The sequence below is a fragment of the Procambarus clarkii genome, chromosome 20 (assembly GCF_040958095.1).
Source record: "Procambarus clarkii isolate CNS0578487 chromosome 20, FALCON_Pclarkii_2.0, whole genome shotgun sequence".
In the NCBI taxonomy this organism is placed as follows: Eukaryota; Metazoa; Arthropoda; class Malacostraca; order Decapoda; family Cambaridae; genus Procambarus; species Procambarus clarkii.
Genome location: NC_091169.1, coordinates 20,724,716 through 20,743,788, shown reverse-complemented (window position 1 = coordinate 20,743,788; position 19,073 = coordinate 20,724,716). Strand labels below are relative to the sequence as shown.

General features: G+C 44.7%; 1 protein-coding gene across 2 annotated transcripts in view; it reads right to left on the bottom strand.

Moving 5' to 3' along the window:
- The window catches only part of LOC123755378 (opsin, ultraviolet-sensitive), a 51,350-nt gene that overhangs the window by 16,622 nt on the left and 15,655 nt on the right, over positions 1 to 19,073 (bottom strand). For both annotated transcript variants that reach the window (XR_006772504.2, XM_045737946.2), the window contains exons 2-4: positions 9,323 to 9,373; positions 4,035 to 4,374; positions 1,971 to 2,101 (exon numbers count right to left, since the gene is read on the bottom strand). Coding sequence is in view for 1 of the 2 variants with exons in the window: in XM_045737946.2 (XP_045593902.1) it covers positions 1,971 to 2,101; positions 4,035 to 4,363 (460 nt within the window). In the remaining variant the exon portion in view is untranslated. The remainder of the gene's footprint in view (positions 1 to 1,970; positions 2,102 to 4,034; positions 4,375 to 9,322; positions 9,374 to 19,073) is intronic.

Here is a 19,073-nt window from a genome sequence, read left to right as displayed (position 1 = left end):
CTCTAGCCTAATGTTCGTTATATCAGTATTCTCCTCTACCCTAATGTCTCGTTTATCAGTGGTCTTTTCTATCATAATGTTCGCTAGAATAGTTAATATATTGGTTATCTAATCAAAAAAAATATAATTTGTTTACCTGTCATTAATTAGTTAATTAATCAATGAGGTTGAGATGCAGCTCCGCAGCCGCAAGTCTCGGCCATAAATATGATGTTGGACGAGTAGTTTCAGGATTTGGATGTGTCATAGTTTGATATATTTGTTTATGTTGAAATTACTCAAACTCAAAGTTTAGGAATTTAACTGAACTGTTGCATGTTGTTTTGTGGAAAGTGAAATTAAAGCAAAGCTTCCTGGTTGATACCTGGTTACCTGGTTGATACCTGGTTGACACCTGGTTGATACCTGGTTACCTGGTTGATACCTGGTTACCTGGTTACCTGGTTGATACCTGGTTACCTTGTTGATACCTGGTTACCTTGTTGATACCTGGTTACCTGGTTGATACCTGGTTACCTGGTTGATACCTGGTTGATACCTGGTTACCTGGTTGATGGGGTTCTGGGAGTTCTTCTACTCCCCAAGCCCGGCCCGAGGCCAAGCTTGACTTGTGAGAGTTTGGTCAACTAGGCTGTTGCTTGGAGCGGCCCGCAGGCTTCGTAAATTTTGATATTTCAGAATTAAAAAGGTTTATGTTGTAGGGATGAGTATGCGACAATCGGCAGTAGTTTCACAACGGTGTGGCCCCGAGTCCGATACCCGGGCAGGTTTTGGTGAGTTTCCTTTCATCGGATGCCTCTGGTTACCTATCATTGAATAGATACTTGGGAATTAGGCAACTGTTGTGGGTTGCCTCCTGGGAAAGGTCAGTCGTAAGCCTATGGGAACCTTGATAAGCCTAACAGTGTAGGACTGAGAACAGGAGATGCTTTTTCACCCACAGGGTTATTAACCAATGGAACCGCCTACCCGCCGAAGCCGTTAATACCAAAACTGTTACATTTTAAAAATCCAACTGGAAAATATCAAAGCAAATGGGGTCGGGGACCTTCAATTAGCTGCCGGCTTCCTGTCCTCATCGAAGCCATTAGCCTTCGTGGCCCCCTCAGGTAAATATGGCCCAATTGGCTCCTGCTGGTGGTGACACACGGTTGTTAAATAGAAACATGCCTTGTTACATAACAACATAAGAACAAAGGTAACTGCAGAAGGCCTATTGGCCCATACAAGGCAGCTCCTATTTATAACCCCCCAATCCCACTCATATACATGTCCAATATACTCATACACATGTTACGTGGAGCTCCGGGTAATTTAGGCTGGTGAAGCACTGTTCCTATTATTTAATATATATTTAGTTGTGAACTGTCGCGTTGCAATTTTCATCCAGTTATTTTAGTGACTTTTTGTATTAGTGGGATACATTCCTGCAGCCAGTCTCTCTCTCTCTCTCTCTCCCTCCCTTCCACTCCCTCTGCATTTCACCTTTGTAAACGCACATTAATGACACTATGTAAAAAGACACCTCGAACACTGTTTATGTAGGACAGACGTAAATCTGTGTATTTATGTTTATAGGTTAGATTAGCATTTTAAAAGCACTACAATCACCTTCTGTGGTTGGTTGTTCAATAAATCCCTGAACTATATGTTTATCAGATCTCTAACCCTGTCCATGGAGGACAGACAGAAGAATATATATATATATATATATATATATATATATATATATATATATATATATATATATATATATATATATATATATATATATATATATATGCTGGTTAGCATTATAAATGTGTGGCCACATCTGTGGTAGAAAAATAATTAAAACACCAAAAATATTCCTCCCTTTCCTAGTCCCTCTTTCTCCTAAGTCCTCCTCTACCACCTCCTCCTCTCTCACTTCCCTCCCTCTCTCTCTCCCTCCCCCCCTCCTCCCCACTCTCCCTTTCCCTCCCACTTACCGAGCTTGCCGAAGGCCCACTGGTGCCTGAAGGAGGAGTAGGCGGCCATGCTGTGTAGGACTGAGGTCAGGAGGTCGCTGGCCGCCAGGTTCACGATAAATGTGTTAGCCGGACTCCGTAGTCGACGGAACCTGTGAGGAAGACGAGGCAGGTGTGAGGGAGACGAGACAGGTGTGTGAGGGAGACGAGACAGGTGTGTGATGAAGACGAGGCAGGTGTGAGGGAGAGAGATAGGTGCTAGAAGGAAGGGGGAGGGGTGAAGCAATTCATTAGATAATGAAGGTCAAGAAAGGTAAACAAGAAGCAAGGTAGGAATATATATATAAACCTATTTTGATCCCGTAAGTCAGGTACATAAACCGGGCCTCCCTCAGTATTTTGCATCTAGTGATCATGTTCCCTATCATCCTGCTCTTCTCTAGGGCTATGATGTTTAGTTTTGCCTGCCTGCTTGCCATTGTAGCACAGCTCCCTTAATTCAGAGGGAAAGAGAAGGTGGGTGATGGAGGTGGGAGGGAAGTGAAGGAGAAAATTTGGTTAAGAGGCTGGTAAAGGTAGATAGAGGGACGTGATGGAGGCAAGATGGAAGGTTTGTATGGACAGGGGAAAACGAGTTGACAGATAAAAGTGATATGGATAGGTGGGAGAAAGGGGGGGGGGGTGAGAATGACATGGGAGGTGGGTGGTGTGAGACAGGGTAGGGGTTTTGATGACGGAGACAGACTGGGTGGAGAGGGCGTTGATGACACAGACGGAGACAGGGTGGTCTGGGGTGGGGGGGTGGCAGGAGGTGTTGATGAGAGGAAGGTGGTGGAATTCAATTGAGACAAAGGAATTTTGATGACTTTAAGGACGAGGTGAAAGTGGTAGGGGAATTGTATTTGTTTGCGTTTGTGTATATCCTGTTGTGTTTGATGTATATAATTTATTGTATGGTGTATATCTTGCTTTTGTTTGTATATCTTTTTTTTGTTTGATTCGTATCAAGTTTAGTTTGCTGCATTTCTTGTTTACTTTGATGTATATCTTTGTTTTTATTTTGCTGTATATCGTATTTCATTTTATGTATATCCTGTTTTGTTTGACGGATATCTTGTTTCGTTTGATGTTTTTTCTGTTTTGTTTGATGTATGTCCTAATTTGTTAGTCCAGCTCATCCTATCAACATTAAATATATTGTTATTATTATTATTATTATTATTATTATTATTATTATTATTATTATTATTATTATTATTATTATTATTATTATGCCAACATCAATCTACCTTCCCTTCAAGTTGGTGTTATAAATTAAAACTAAACGGTGTATAAACAGCTCACTATTGTCACGACAGTTTGTTTAATCCCTTGCATGAAACGCTGTGTTAGCACCCGTCCTCTCAACTAATTAGTCCATCTTTTTTTGTATATTATGGTAACGAACGTTACAAATGCAACCTTCTATGGGAAGTGTGGCGGCTCGCAAGTATCTACGTGTTCTATGTATTGGACTCGATGTGTTAGGTGGGTTGCTTGGGTTCATACGTTGCTGGTTAGGTTAGGAGGTTGATTATTTTACGGAGTCGCAGATAGAGAGAACAGGCTGGTATACTCACCTAGTTGTGCTTGCGGGGGTTGAGCTCTGGCTCTTTGGTCCCGCCACTGGCTCTTTGGTGTTCGCGGCTCTGTGAGGATGCACCAATTAATCATCAAAGTTGTACTAAAATGACGTTTTGTAACTTAATGTAAAAAGATAGAGTTGGATGACTATTCGGTGAATAATGGGTGAATACTTGGTGAACACGGGCCAGATTCACGAAGCAGTTACGCAAGCTCTTACGAACCTGTACATCTTTAACACTTTGTTTACAATTATTAAACAGTTAATGAGCACCGACGCACCAGGAGGCTGTTTATAACAATAACAACAGTTGATTGGGAAGTTTTCATGCTTGTAAACTGTTTAATAAATGTAACTAAAGCCGTCAAAGATCGAAGGAAAGATGTACACGTTTCTAAGTACTTGCATAACTACTTCGTGAACCAGTTCCTAGGTGGGTGAGTGTCGGCCATCAACGTCACCTGGTGAAGACCCAGACAACGACAGCGTTGCCAGCAGTGCCAAGGATGCCGATGGTAGTGAGGATGACGGCGACCAGGAGGTGGAGCTCGGCGGACACGGGCGTGGTGGCGTGGTGGGCCAGCCAATGGGGCGGCGCCCCCATCTCCCGTGCCCACGACCAGTTACCCAAACCCTCCGGTATCACCGAGTCCATCAACGGGCCAGAAGGGAGGTGGTCTGAGAGTGAGGAGTCATTCAGGATTTCTGACGGCGGGTGTATTGTTGTTGCTGCTGTTGATGGCGGCGGCGGTGGCTCCTCCGCGACCCCGACCGGACTCGATACGTTCATTTACGACGTTGCTGGAGGAAGAAGGAAGGAGAGGGATTAGAGGGAGGGAAATAGGGATTAGGAAGACTAAGTAACATGGGGGCTTACTGCTCCTGTGGCTGTGTGACTTTGGTTAGGTGTCTTGGGGTCGTGTACCCAATAACCACATTTTCCAAATATATTTCTGGGGAATGAGTTCCAGCTCCTGGGCCCAGTATAATAAGCAACAACAGATTTGGTCATCAAATAATGATTAAGACTTATTATGGATTTTTTTTGTCATGGCTCAAGATCTGTATGAACAGTTTGTGTCATAACAGTCCTCTGTGCGTAAGGGTTTTAATACGAATGAAGATGTGCTCGGTCTGTTCTTTTCCTTACAACTGCAGACTTGGTCTGACGTATGTTGTGTATAGTATAATTGCTGAAGTTACTGAAGGGTGGTTCCGCAGTTTTATAACATTTGTATAGATTGCTGAAATTGTCCTAGCTGCTTGTGTCTTCCTCAGGCGGGGCTCAGTATGACATCCACTTGACATTCCTTCTCTTCTCTTAGCTGGTGCGATGCTATCTACTTCCTGTCTCAGCTTCCTACACTCTCTTTACAGTGTGGCAAGATGAACATTTAAGGCTTCAGTACGTGAGACACGTGATTCGTCACACGAAGTTGATACGTAAGCAGACTTGAATCGAACGGACAGATGAATTGTGATGAAATTCAGGCACTTCACTCAGTTTGTTGCATCTGAACCATACTGTAGCAATTTCTTCGATTCTCGTCACTTCACAACGGATTGCCTAAACTATCTCTCACCGCGGGATTAATTGCCTCTTGCAGATGTATTTGACTAACAGTACAGTTAACTCGACGGTGCCGGAGGACATAGACGATATTAGTATAGCTATCCTGATCTGATTGTATATGTTGTAGCATAGTTGTAGGCACGTCTTACGCTGACGAAAGTCCAGGCGGGAGTGGTTTGGACAGATGTGCCCGCTACATCCACGGCTTCGTCTACTGTTTCAACCAATCAGGAAACGTTCAATGACGTGGATGTATGCAAACTTTTTGCTAGGTTGAGAGAGATCACGTGGGTCTGGTGACGTCATGGCCTTTCCCCTGGTGGCCTCGGTGGTTAGGAGGGTAGAACTAGCCTAAGCTTCTCTAGCCCTTCGAGATTTATTTTATTGTCTCAATGAACGCACTTGAACGTGCCTCGGCGGTGGCCGGACCTGAGGCGACCCCTGGGAAGTGTCAGGGGCAATATGCCACAGTCAACCCCCTTTCTTTCCCTTGGTACTTCGGGAGTTGTTGTTGTTGTTGTTTAAGATTCACTACTTGCAACAAAAAGTAGTTGCAAGTAACACGGGCTGTGGTGAGCCCGTTGTGGACTCACCTGGCACAGGAGCGGGGCTGTAACTGTACTTCAGGGTTGTTTGTTGTTGTTTCAGATTTAGCTACTCAGAACGAAGTGTCCATGTAGCACGGGCTATGGTGAGCCCGTAATTCTTCAGGGGTTGTAGGGGTTTTATATAGCTTCAGGACACCCGTTTCCCGCAACCACAAGGCATGAGGTTGAGATGGCATGTTAAGCTTGCTCTACACAAGTAAATGTTAATACGGCATATCTCTTTGCCGACACAACCTACACTGTACCTTGCAGCATCACTATACTGCTTGAACCAAGGCGCTTCATTAAACACCAGAAATGCTATAGGTCTATCTGAAGCATTAATGGAGACAGCCAAAATGCGCGCGACCTGTGCTCAAGAACACACCACGCCGGCGGAGCGAGGTTCTTGAGTTTGGCACAGCCAGTATGTGGCTGTTGATGGCTGAGCGCCTTGTGTTGTGGCTGCCGTCTTCTGGTTCCACACGAAGTTGGGCCAGGTGGAGAACTTTGAAACATACATAAAACTTAGGCCGTCGAGACGTGTTCGGTGTTGAAGGCTCTGACATAGTTCCCAGATCACCCAGAACATTCCTAATTATCTCTCTCTCTCTCTCTCTCTCTCTCTCTCTCTCTCTCTCTCTCTCTCTCTCTCTCTCTCTCTCTCTCTCTCTCTCTCTCTCTCTCTCTCTCTCTCACGTCTATTTTTTCCTCTCACTCTCTCACCCTCTCCTATCTGTGTGTCTATTGGGTAGGAAGGAAGGACTAATACTTGGACCACGAAGACTCATACTTTTCTCATGAACTTCCGTACAAATTAACTTGGGTTAAGCGGTAGATAAATGTATACTCAATAATGAAAATAAAACAAATTTAACAAATTGAAAATAAAACAAATTGAACAAATTGAACACCGAAGTTCGAAGTTGTTTCATGTTGACGTCTCGAAACAAAAACAAAAGTTTCGTTTCGTCTACGCTGTTTGGGAGCGAATATTTAGTGGATTTATTTCTAATAAATTTTAATCCATTAATTGTATTAAATTGTGTGACTTCATGATGATGATGGGGGAGGGAAGGAAGAGAGAAAATAGGAGCATAACTTTTTTTATCTTTCTCTCTATTATTCTCTCTAAATATTTCAGGAGAGAGTAATGAGGGTGTTGGGAGCGAGAGAGAGAGAGAGAGAGAGAGAGAGAGAGAGAGAGAGAGAGAGAGAGAGAGAGAGAGAGAGAGACCTGAGAGGGAGAGAGTAACTTGGAGAAGAGAGTTGTAGGAGAGGGAGGGGGGGGGGAGGGGAGGGAGGGAGGGAGGGAGAGGGGTAGGGAAGGAGGATCCATCACCTTTAATACACTTAAGCTATACAAGCACACTTGATGTGGAGGCGGGCAGCACAAACACGTGCCCACGTGCGCACACACACACACACACACACACACACACACACACACACACACACACACACACACACACACACACACCTCGGGGGGGGCCTCGTAGCCTGGTGGATAGCGCGCAGGATTCGTAATTCTGTGGCGCGGGTTCGATTCCCGCACGAGGCAGAAACAAATGGGCAAAGTTTCTTTCACCCTGAATGCCCCTGTTACCTAGCAGTAAATAGGTACCTGTGAGTTAGTCAGCTGTCACGGGCTGCTTCCCGGGGTGTGTGTGTGTGTGTGTGGTGTGGGGAAAAAAAAAATAGTAGTTAGTAAACAGTTGATTGACAGTTGAGAGGCGGGCCGAAAGAGCAAAGCTCAACCCCCGTAAAAACACAACTAGTAAACACACACACACACACACACACACACACACACACACACACACACACACACACACACACACACACACACACACACACAATGAGGGTGTCTCATTGAACCTGTCTCCTGAAGCCCACATAAAGAGAATAACGTCTGCGGCATATGCGAGGCTGGCTAACATCAGAACGGCGTTCAGGAACCTGTGTAAGGAATCATTCAGAATCTTGTACACCACATATGTAAGACCAATCCTGGAGTATGCGGCCCCAGCATGGAGCCCGTACCTTGTCAAGCACAAGACGAAGCTGGAAAAAGTCCAAAGGTATGCTACTAGACTAGTCCCAGAACTAAGAGGCATGAGTTATGAGGAAAGGCTGCGGGAAATGCACCTTACGACACTGGAAGACAGAAGAGTAAGGGGGGACATGATCACAACCTACAAAATCCTCAGGGGAATCGACCGGGTAAACAAGGATGAACTATTCAACACTGGTGGGACGCGAACAAGGAGACACAGGTGGAAGCTGAGTACCCAAATGAGCCACAGAGACGTTAGAAAGAACTTTTTTCAGTGTCAGAGTAGTTAGTAAATGGAATGCATTAGGAAGTGATGTGGTGGAGGCTGACTCCATACACAGTTTCAAATGTAGATATGATAGAGCCCAATAGGCTCAGGAATCTGTACACCAGTTGATTGACGGTTGAGAGGCGGGACCAAAGAGCCAGAGCTCAACCCCCGCAAGCACAATTAGGTGAGTACAATTAGGTGAGTACACACACACACATCACGTCGCTGGAAGACAGAAGAGCTCGGGGGAGACATGATACAAAATCCTTAGGGGAATTGACAGGGTAGACAAGGATGGATTATTTCACACGGGTGGTACACGCACAAGGGGTCACAGGTGGAAGCTGAGTACCCAAATGAGCCACAGAGACAGTTAGAAATGAACTTTTTCAATGTCAGAGTAGTTAGTAAATGGAATGCACTAGGAAGTGATGTGGTGGAGGTTGACTCCATACACAGTTTCAAATGTAGATATTATAGAGCCCAATAGGCTCAGGAATCTGTACACCAGTAGATTGGTGGTTCAGAGGCGGGACCAAAGAGCCGAAGCTCAACTAAGTGAGTACAACTAGGCGAGTACACACACACACACACACACACACGCGCGCACACACACACACACACACACACACACACACACACACACACACACACACACACACACACACACACACACACATACACACACACACACACACACACACACACACACACACACACACAAAAACGCACACAGAGGTTCAGGAACCTGTACACCAGCTCCTCTATCACACAGGCGAGGACAAGAGGGAACACGACGACAAATTCAACGAGAATTGTATGAAGGTAATGACAAGAGCAGCCACAGTAGCAAGGGAACATGAGCTAAAATTCTAATACTGAGAGATTCTAGTCACAGAGTAATAGACTGGACAAATAAAGGCCCCCGTGGGATGATCAGACATCGCGGGATGATCAGACATCGCGGGATGATCAGACATCGCGGGATGATCAGACATCGTGGGATGATCAGACATGGTGGGATGATTAGACATCGCGGGATGATCAGACATCGTGGGATGATCAGACATCGTGGGATGATCAGACATCGCGGGATGATCAGGCATCGTGGGATGATCAGACATCGCGGGATGATCAGACATCGTGGGATGATCAGACATCGTGGGATGATCAGACATCGTGGGATGATCAGACATCGTGGGATGATCAGACATCGTGGGATGATCAGACATCGTGAACAACACTGTCAGGATAAAACTTACCTTGAGTGATGAACTCGGGATAACAACCTTGCAGCAAGTAGAAGGACAAATCTGAAAAGGAAAGTAAATGGGAATGATCTACAGGACAATAAAAGTGGTGGAAGAGGAGGTAGGGTAAAGGTAGTGAGTAGGATAACAGAGAGAATCGGACAAGTAGAAAATGTAAGTGACATATGGGGGAGCAATACCAGATATGCAGACGAGGAGTCACAATAACGTGGCTGAAATATGTTGACCAAACCACACACTAGAAAGTGAAGGGACGACGACGTTTCGGTCCATCCTGGACCATTCTCAAGTCGATTGTGGGGATCGACTTCCACACACAATCGACTTGAGAATGGTCCAAGACGGACCGAAACGTCGTCGTCCCTTCACTTTCTAGTGTGTGGTTTGGTCAGCAATACCAGATATAACTTTTGCTGAAGTAGCAAAAAAGGTTCAGATGGAAAGGGAAGAATCTACAATGTACCAGAGCCAGAAGCACGTCCAGTAGGAGAGAAAACAGGAAGAACCTAGAGTAACTTCTGGTGTGGATAAACAAATGGTTGCTGGAATTCAGTCCCAACAAGTGTATGGATAATGAAGATTGGAAAGAGAGAAAGGAGACCAAAAGGCATCTACATCGCAAGAGTAAGGTAACTACAAGAATCGGAAATATCTAATAATTTGGGAGAGGATATTATTCCAACACTAACACCAGAGACACACATAAACAGGGTAACATCAGCATCATATGGGACGCTGGCAAGCATTAGAGCACAGTTTACAAACCTAAATCAGGACTCTTTCAATGCAATCAACACAGCCTTTGTTAAACCAATATTGGAATATGCAGCACTGGTAAAGAATCCGCACATTATGAAGCATATATTGAAGAAGTACAGAGATTTGCATCAAGACCGGTGCCAGAACCAAGAGGTTTAAGCTACGAGGATACACCAATGAAACTAGATCTTGTAGCCCTAGAGGACAATTTTAATTTTAATTATCAAGGGAAAGCGCTAAGCCATTACGATTTTATAGCACTGGGAAGGGGGTCAGGATGAAGATTTGGGATGGGACGGGGGGAGGGAATGATGCCCAACCACTTGAACGGTCGGGGATTGAATGCCGACCTCCTAGAGGACAAGAAACAGGAGTTATATGAGGCCCTGTGTTTACATTTCACAGCGCCCCATTGTCTGATATCGTTCGATCAATGTTTTTTTTTGTATAAAACTGCTGTTTATACGGTCATGTCTGGAGCACTGAAAAAAACATTTCTCACCTTTCACTAAACATGATGCTGATAAAACATTTGTAAAGCTTAGTCTAAACTTTAATGCTCTCACGTCGAAGGGTACAGGAGCAGGAAATCAGCTTGATAGTTATTGTTTAGAGGCTAAAAGCCCTCACTAGCACAGCTAAACTTAAAGCTTGATACCAGCTTATTGTCGTCGTCGAGGTTACATACGAGTTTCAAACTACAGTAATATTACGACTCCAGCTTACGTCGACTCGCTGGCCATGCTGTTATATATATATATATATATATATATATATATATATATATATATATATATATATATATATATATATATATATATATATATATATATATATATATATATATATATATCTCTCTCTCTCTCTCTCTCTCTCTCACTCTCTCTCTCTCTCTCACTCTCTCTCTCTCTCTCTCTCTCTCTCTCTCTCTCTCTCTCTCTCTCTCACTCTCTCTCTCTCTCTCTCTCTCTCTCTCTCTCTCTCTCTCTCTCTCTCTCTCTCTCTCTCTCTCTCTCTCTCCTTTCCCCCCTTTACACTTTTCCTTCCATTCCATTTTTATTTAATATTTCCGTTTCCTTCTCCCTTTCTTTTAATATTTATTCCATCTTTCCGTTTCCTTCTCCCTCCCTTCCCTCTCTTCCTCTCCCATCTCTCACCTTTCCTATTCTGCTCCCCCTCCCTTTCATCTCTTATCTCCCATGTTTCCCTTCCTCCCTCCCTTGTTTCTCTCGTTCCTTCCTTCCCTTCCTTCCCTTCCCTCCCCTCCGTGCTCTCTTCCTCCCACCATCTCTCCCATTCATAATGTTCCACTTCTCAAGAAAATTACTTCCCGGTCGAGAGCTCAAGCGTTGGCGAATATCTGCTCCTTTGTTGCTCCTTGTTCATATCCCTTGTTCCAGTGTGTGTGAGGGGGGGGGGGTGTGTTCATATCCCTTGTTCCAGTGTGTGTGAGGGGGGGGGTGTTCATATCCCTTGTTCCAGTGTGTGTGAGGGGGGGGGGGGTGTTCATATCCCTTGTTCCAGTGTGTGTGAGGGGGGAGGTGTTCATATCCCTTGTTCCAGTGTGTGTGAGGGGGGGGGTGTTCATATCCCTTGTTCCAGTGTGTGTGAGGGGGGGGTGTTCATGTCCCTTGTTCCAGTGTGTGTGAGGGGGGGGGGTGATCATATCCCTTGTTCCAGTGTGTGTGAGGGGGGATGGGGGGTGTTCATATCCCTTTTCCCAGTGTGAACTGAACGATGTGTTCATAGACCTTGTCCTATAGGAGTGTGTACTCGTGTAATTGTGCTCGGCTAATTGTGCTTGCCGGGGTTGAGCTTCGGCTCTTTGGTCCCGTCTCTCAGCCATTAATCAACTGGTGTGTAGGTTCCTGAGCTTATTGAGCTCTTATCATATCTACGTTTGAAACTGTGTATGGAGTCAGCCTCCACCACACTGCTTCCTAATGCATACATGTATTAACTACTCTGACAGTGAAAATGTTCTTTCTAACGTCCCTGTGGCTCATTGTGGGTACTCAGTTTCCACCTGTGTCCCCTTGCACGAGTACCACCCGTGCTAAATAATGTGTTTATCTACTCTATCAATTCCCCCCTGAGAATTTTGAATGTGGTAATCATATCTCCCCCTAACTCATCTGTCTTCGAGCGAAACAAGGTTCGCTTTATGTAGTCTTTCCTCGTATCACATGCTTTGTAGTTCTGGAACTAGTCTGGTGGCATACATTTGAATTTTCTCCAAATTCGTCTTGTGCGTGACAAGATATGGATTCCACGCTAGAACTCCAGGGGGGGGGGGAGGGGGGGTATGCAGTTCTAGTCTGGGTGGGGGGGGGGGGTATTTTGTACCTCAAGGTATATTGTATACCACATATATCTTGTATATGTGGTATACAATGTTTTGAATGATGCACACATTCTAAAGGCAGTTTTGATGATAGCCAGCCTCGCATACGCCGCTGATGATATCCTTTTGATGTGGCTTCAGGGGACATGTTTGGGGGTGATAGCAGCTACTGTATGTATGCCTTTCTACCTGACGACCTGACAAGCATCTGATTTATAAACAATTAAATTTAAATTAGGTTTAATTAGATTGAAAGGGGTTCTTCTAGGTAGGTGGGGTCGCCTAGGTTCAAGCGCTTCCGGGCCACCATCCATCAATCATTTACACAACCACTTGCGAAATCTGTACATCCTTCCTCAATCATGGAGGCTCGTTAATCCAACCTGCCAAACCCCAGGTTTATAAATGAACAACAGTTTACATACAACTCACAATTTTTTTTTGGTAGGGCTATTCCTAAGCGGGCCCTAAGCCTCTGGCTGGTCCACTAAGTGTTAATTGTTTCTTGTTTCTGTCTTAGGTGGAGTATGAGTATTTATGACTCGTATAGTCGCTTCAGTAAGATTATGTCCAGTGTGTTTAACAACTTCTTCTACATTGTTGAATCTTAGTGGAAATCTTATTGGATTTGTAACTGTGCACTGTGTTAGATAATGTTCCAGTGATCTGTTGTGGTTGTAACTGTGCACTGTGTTAGATAATGTTCCAGTGATCTGTTGTGGTTGTAACTGTGCACTGTGTTAGATAATGTTCCAGTGATCTGTCGGGCATTTCTCCACAGTGCTGACATTTCCTCTCATCTTCCGGAACCTGTAAGCCTATTTCCCATGCACATGGGTATCGAGACCTGATGCGATGCAAGTGTACCCCTGTTGTTCTACTGCTCCCTTTAATCAAACTAAGTGGTTCGTAGTCGGTTGAACTCTTGTACCAACCGGCAGATCCTCTGATGTTGCAACTGTTGTGTTCTGGTCACTGGATATCTTCTGCATTGCTCTATTTCGAATTACTTTCTTAACCTGTGATAGACTCTGTGGTTCTCGAACAGTGCTTCGCGAACACCCTCTGTTCGAATCGCAACGCCGTGAAAGCTTCGCCCAGAGTGTGAGTGTGTAATATACAAATATTTCACTATCTTGAGGTTATTGGAAAATATACAGCTTCATCCTCCTCCTTCCCCACCCAAACCGTCACACACTCCCCACCTTCTCCGTCAAGCACTCAACCCTTCTCCCCCATCACAGGCCCCCCCCCCTCCTCCCTGTCACCCCTCACCCCCCTCTGCCACACCCCACACCCCCTCCCCCCTCTGCCACACCCTCCCCAGTGCTCCACAGCCTTCACAACCACATCCTGGTAAGCCATTTAAATTCGTTTTCCAGAGTGTGAGCGCCCAGTCGCCAGATCCGAAGATCTCATCTAATTTTGCATCAGCAGCAAATTTAGAGATATTTGGCTCTTAGACTTGATCGTTCAGCTTGTGGCGGGTCGCGTCGTCGACTCTTCCCTTCATACATTGCAAGTTGGTAAAATGATAAGTTCTTAAATCGTTCAGGATAAGGTTATCATCGGTATGGACAACCTCGACGTAGCTTGTCATTTTTTTTAAGAAGAGCAGACTAAGCCGTCATAATTGATGAAAGATGAACAGGTTTCGTTAGTGCTTACGTGAATGGTTGATCAATCCTGGCTCAGCTGGACCCTTATCAAGTCGCTGCTGAGTCTTACAGATTGATTCAAGGCACAGGTTCAATCTCTTACGGGCTATTCATGCCCGTGCCACACAAAAGGTGGCACGGGCATGAATAGCCCCGTAATTGGGAGAAAGGGAAGGTGGAAAGGGGAGGAAGGGATGGAAATTGAAGTAACTAGAGGAGAATATGGAGAAAATATTGACAGTGCAATAGAAAGAGAATGAGAATAATAGTAGAGGACATAGAGCACGAGAAAGAGCACAGGTTGGGATGTGTACTTGACTATTCCCAGGTGCTCTGTCTCACTCTTTACACACAGCTCAATGGTGGCTCTCTGCCACACACACACACACACACACACACACACACACACACACACACACAATACACACACACACAGACACACACACACACACACACACACACACACACACACACACACACACACACACACACACACACACACACACAGCTCAATGCTGGCCTGTGCAGGAGAAACTAGCAACCATTGAAGCTTCACTTAAAAGCCTGAACCCTGTGAAAGGCACCACGTGGGCCAAATAATCAATAGTAACACTGCAGTGAGAAAGATAGATGTTGCCCTCCAAATAGTAAATTCACAGTCAATGAAGGAACACACTAGGAGGGATAATTCAAAAGGAGATAATGATAATCATTCAGAGACTGAGATAAGAACAGAATTCAAGGCAGACCTTATGCAGTTGGAGAGAGAATCTGTCTGAGAGCTCTTGAGAGGGCTGCGCCTTCGAGAGGCCGAGAGGAATTTGGTAGAAGTGTAAAGGCTGGGGTCATATACTGTACCACGAGAAGACTGGAGAACTAGACCACTGAAGTTGATATTTACAAATAAAGCCGTTCCGAGAATCCTGACGAGGAATAAAAGCAAAACTCAGAACAATAAGAGGGTTTAATCTACTTGGAAAATTACATGACCAAGGAGAAAATAGAATGAAGAAAGAAGGGGCAGGACGGAATGTAGAGAGGAGCGTGAGCATTAGGCAGGAAGAGGAAGGAGTGAACAGGTGACAGTTAACAGTCACACGTTCCGGGAAATGCAAGAGTAAAGCTCACATAGAAGCAACACAGTGCAAGCACACACTAGTGGAAGCATAATGAACGTACAGCTGGAACCCATCAGGCACAAGGGTTCGGGTCCCAGGCCTGATAAGGAACAAAAAAAAACAGAACTCCTCTAGATCCTTCCACCAGACCAAAAATGCCAGACATCCAACATCCTGAGTGGCGCTGCCCAATAAACTCACCCCTCGGGGGCAAAATTAAAAAATTAATCCAACATCCTCCCCAGGCCAGTGCCAAGTCAACACGTATTCAGTCGACACAAACCCAGGTACAGAACACTTTTTGTTACAGCATTTCTGGCAAATTTCACTGTTTGGTTCACACAGTCTAATTTTCTCTCCTCTTTCTTTCTTACTCTCTCTCTCTCTCTCTCTCTCTCTCTCTCTCTCTCTCTCTCTCTCTCTCTCTCTCTCTCTCTCTCTCTCTCTCTCTCTCTCTCTCTCTCTCTCTCTCTCTCTCTCTCTCTCTCTCTCTCTCTCTCTAACGGACAGTAACATAATATCAACTATCACAGCATCACCTGAGGCGCTGACAGCTATGAACACAACACAACACATTTTTGCACGTGCTGCGAGAGAGAGAAAACATTAATGGGTGGTATGCAAGCGTGGGCATATCCGTGGCCTTCAAAAGTTGCAAGGCTGTGTGGGACACAACAAACTTGAGACAATGGGGGAAGACGTCTGACAAGGGGTAGAGGGCAGGAGGGGAGCCAGGTAGGAAATAAAGGGATACACACAGAGAAGAGGTGGAACTTTTCTCCGATTGCAGTAACTGCAGAGACAATAGCAACAGCAATAATAGCAGCAAGTGAAGCAAAAGATTCAGCTTCATGTCCTAGTTACTTGTACCTTGGGATTATATATTTCTTGACGTTAGAGTTATTTGTTGTATTTGTTGACCACCCGCACCCTGTATGAGTGTTTTGTTATACCTCTAGGATTTGATTTTCCAGCTTTCACTTATGGTTTGTTCTTTCAATTCGAAAAGATAGACCTGTCTATACTATTCCCATTTGTATTTTTTACATTGTGATCATATCCCATCTGGTCTCTCTCCTTTAGTTGTTAAATTTGAGTTTCTTGACGTGTGTGCATAGTTTAGGCCACCTAATATGTACATTAGTTTGTGTCTTATTGAAAATACCTGGACTTTTTTTTGTCTTTAACAAGAGGTGGACTCCATGCCGGTGCTGCGTATTTCGGTACTGGTCTGATGTAGGTTGTGTAAATTATATTGAAAATATCTTGCTTGGGAATGTAAAAGCTGTTTTTAAGTCTGCCTCTTCCTTCATGTTGCCAATGTTATTCTATTTGTGTGTTTCCAGAGTAAATGTTTGAAAGTGTTTCTAGAGGAGTTCTTAAACTTTTTCTCATGGTGTTGATTCCATCTGCCTCCAGTCCTCATCTTCAGTGACTTACAATCAATGGGGTTGAACTCTTGCAACCATCTGTTTATCCACTCATGTTGTGTTTCAGGGTTTCTTTGCAGCACTCTTTACTTCTCTTTAGGTTTTGCGCTCATTATTTTTGCATCGTCTGCAAACCTTGCCACTGTAAAAACTCCCCCTCTCAGGTAGGTCGTGCACATTGATTATGAATAGCAACCAGTCCAGGATCGAGCCTAGACGATCCCTGGTGGCAATGTCTATACGGTATGATATCTTTCTGACTGTGATCATCTGCAGGCGATGAGTCACAATAACGTGGCTAAAGTATGTTGACCAGACCACACGCTAGAAGGTGAAGGGACGACGACGTTTCGGTCCGTCCTGGACCATTCTCAAGCCGATTGTGTGATCATCTGTTTCCTATCTGTTAGGTACTCCCCTCCCCTCTCCCCATTTCTAGTTATCCCCGCTTGGCTATGTATCATACACACATTAGTCTTTCGTGAGGAATAGTATCAAATATTTTTTCCCAACCAAGGATGGCGTCTACCCTGACGATAGTCCTGTGATGTAGTCCTGAGCCGTTTAGGAGCTGTGTAGACTGCGTAGGAGCGTAGTGGGTCAGTACCCGTTGTTGTTTTAGATTCAGCTACTCGGAACAAAAGTTGCAAGTAGCACGGGCTATGGTGAGCCCGTAGTGGACTTACCTGGCACAGGAGCGGGGCTGTGTTTCGGTCAGAACCCTCCGAAGAGACTTGTTGTTGAAGATCAAGCCACCACAAGAGGTGGGTGAGTAGCTCCGCAGGTGGTACAGATGTTTGGAGTGAATGTGGTCTTTGGTGGTGTAACTTCTTGTAGTGTCTCTGGTTGTCTGGTTTCTGGGGTCAGAGGAGACAGTGATGCCGTCTTCAGATACCGGAGTCACATTCCGTGAGACGCGAGAGAAAAGTTGGGATTAACAGCGATGTGAGAACAAGCACGAGGAAGAAAATATTTTCTTTTTCTACTGTTGTGTGTATTGAAAAGTTCAGTGATGTGTCTCTTCCCTGAGAGAGAGAGAGAGAGAGACAGACGGAGACAGAGACAGAGACTGAGAGAGAGCGAGAAAGACACAAAGTCGAACGTGCTCTTCTTGAAGTGGTTAGAAGTGGAGTCAGCTCCTCGTTTGCCAATCAGGGTGAAGGGCTCTGTTAGTAAATCATAGAGCACTTCGCTCACTGGTCTAATTTTTCGGGTTCTCAACCAGTCAGAATTCAGCAGGATGTCAGCCCCTTGTCTTTGGCTGCCACGTGTCATGCGGCATGATGATGGAAGTGACGTCAGAGTCCTTTTGAGCCGCATCTTATTATTACCATAAAAATACGTATGTTAATACGCGGGAAGTTAATGAACCAGTTCTCACAACCATTCACTTCATGAATAACACATTATTATATATCAGTAATTTATGATCAAACTACCTTGTGCCTAGTGTGTGATGGTTCCGGGGATCAATGTCCCCACGGACCTGTCTCTGACCTGGCCTCCTGGTTGGTGGTCAGACCAAACAGGCTGTTAGATGCCCCTGCTCGCAGTCTGACGTATGAATCACAGCCTGGTCGAGTAGACATAATGTGAAAGTATTTATCTTGTGAGAGGTCGGCTAGTTATGCCTCTAATATTTCAAGGGAGAGTGCACGACTCTCACAAGAGTAGATCATGCAGATACGGATCATCGTCACTAGAGCCTAATGGAGTTAAACAGGATATTGGTTCGCGACGTTCCTAGCTGAAGCACAGTGGGAAAATTACCTCGGATGTAATTAGTAAAAGAAATTAACCATTACACTGCTACAATCGCACATATACGTTTTTCTCATTTTCATTTATTACCCATTTTCTAATTTTTGGATTCGTTAACTATTTTTAGTCATGAGCTAATCGATGTTGTACTTTTAAATAACGGCGCAGTTTAAGGGTCAAGTCGTAACCCTGGACACACAACCCGTAACTGTCTCTATTTTCCGCTTGTAACAACTTGTAATAAAGTTGTTACATCTTGGCTTAACGTGTTTATGACGTATTAGAACGTTGTTACAACTTGCTATATTGGTTGTTATAACTGGTTAGGAAGTGTTGAAACTTGTTCGATCATTGTACCAGCGTCGTAGTTTCGGTGTGTGTTTGGCGGGAATGGACCGACTCGTCGTATCTTTTATTTCACATGTGAGGGTTTTTATCCCTTCCATGTTATTGCGACTTATTTTCTGCAATACGGTTCTCGTCACCGGAGCCCAATCAGGGTTTTACAGTCAACCCGACCACACTCTGGCCTACAGTAATGACATTAACACTCTTGCGCCCCCACATCAAATTGCAACGAAATCACAATGCCCTCTCAGAATGTTTGGTAATATGTTTATTGTTTGTGATGTGTGTCTATGTATGTATTAACACGATGTACTGAACGGGGTG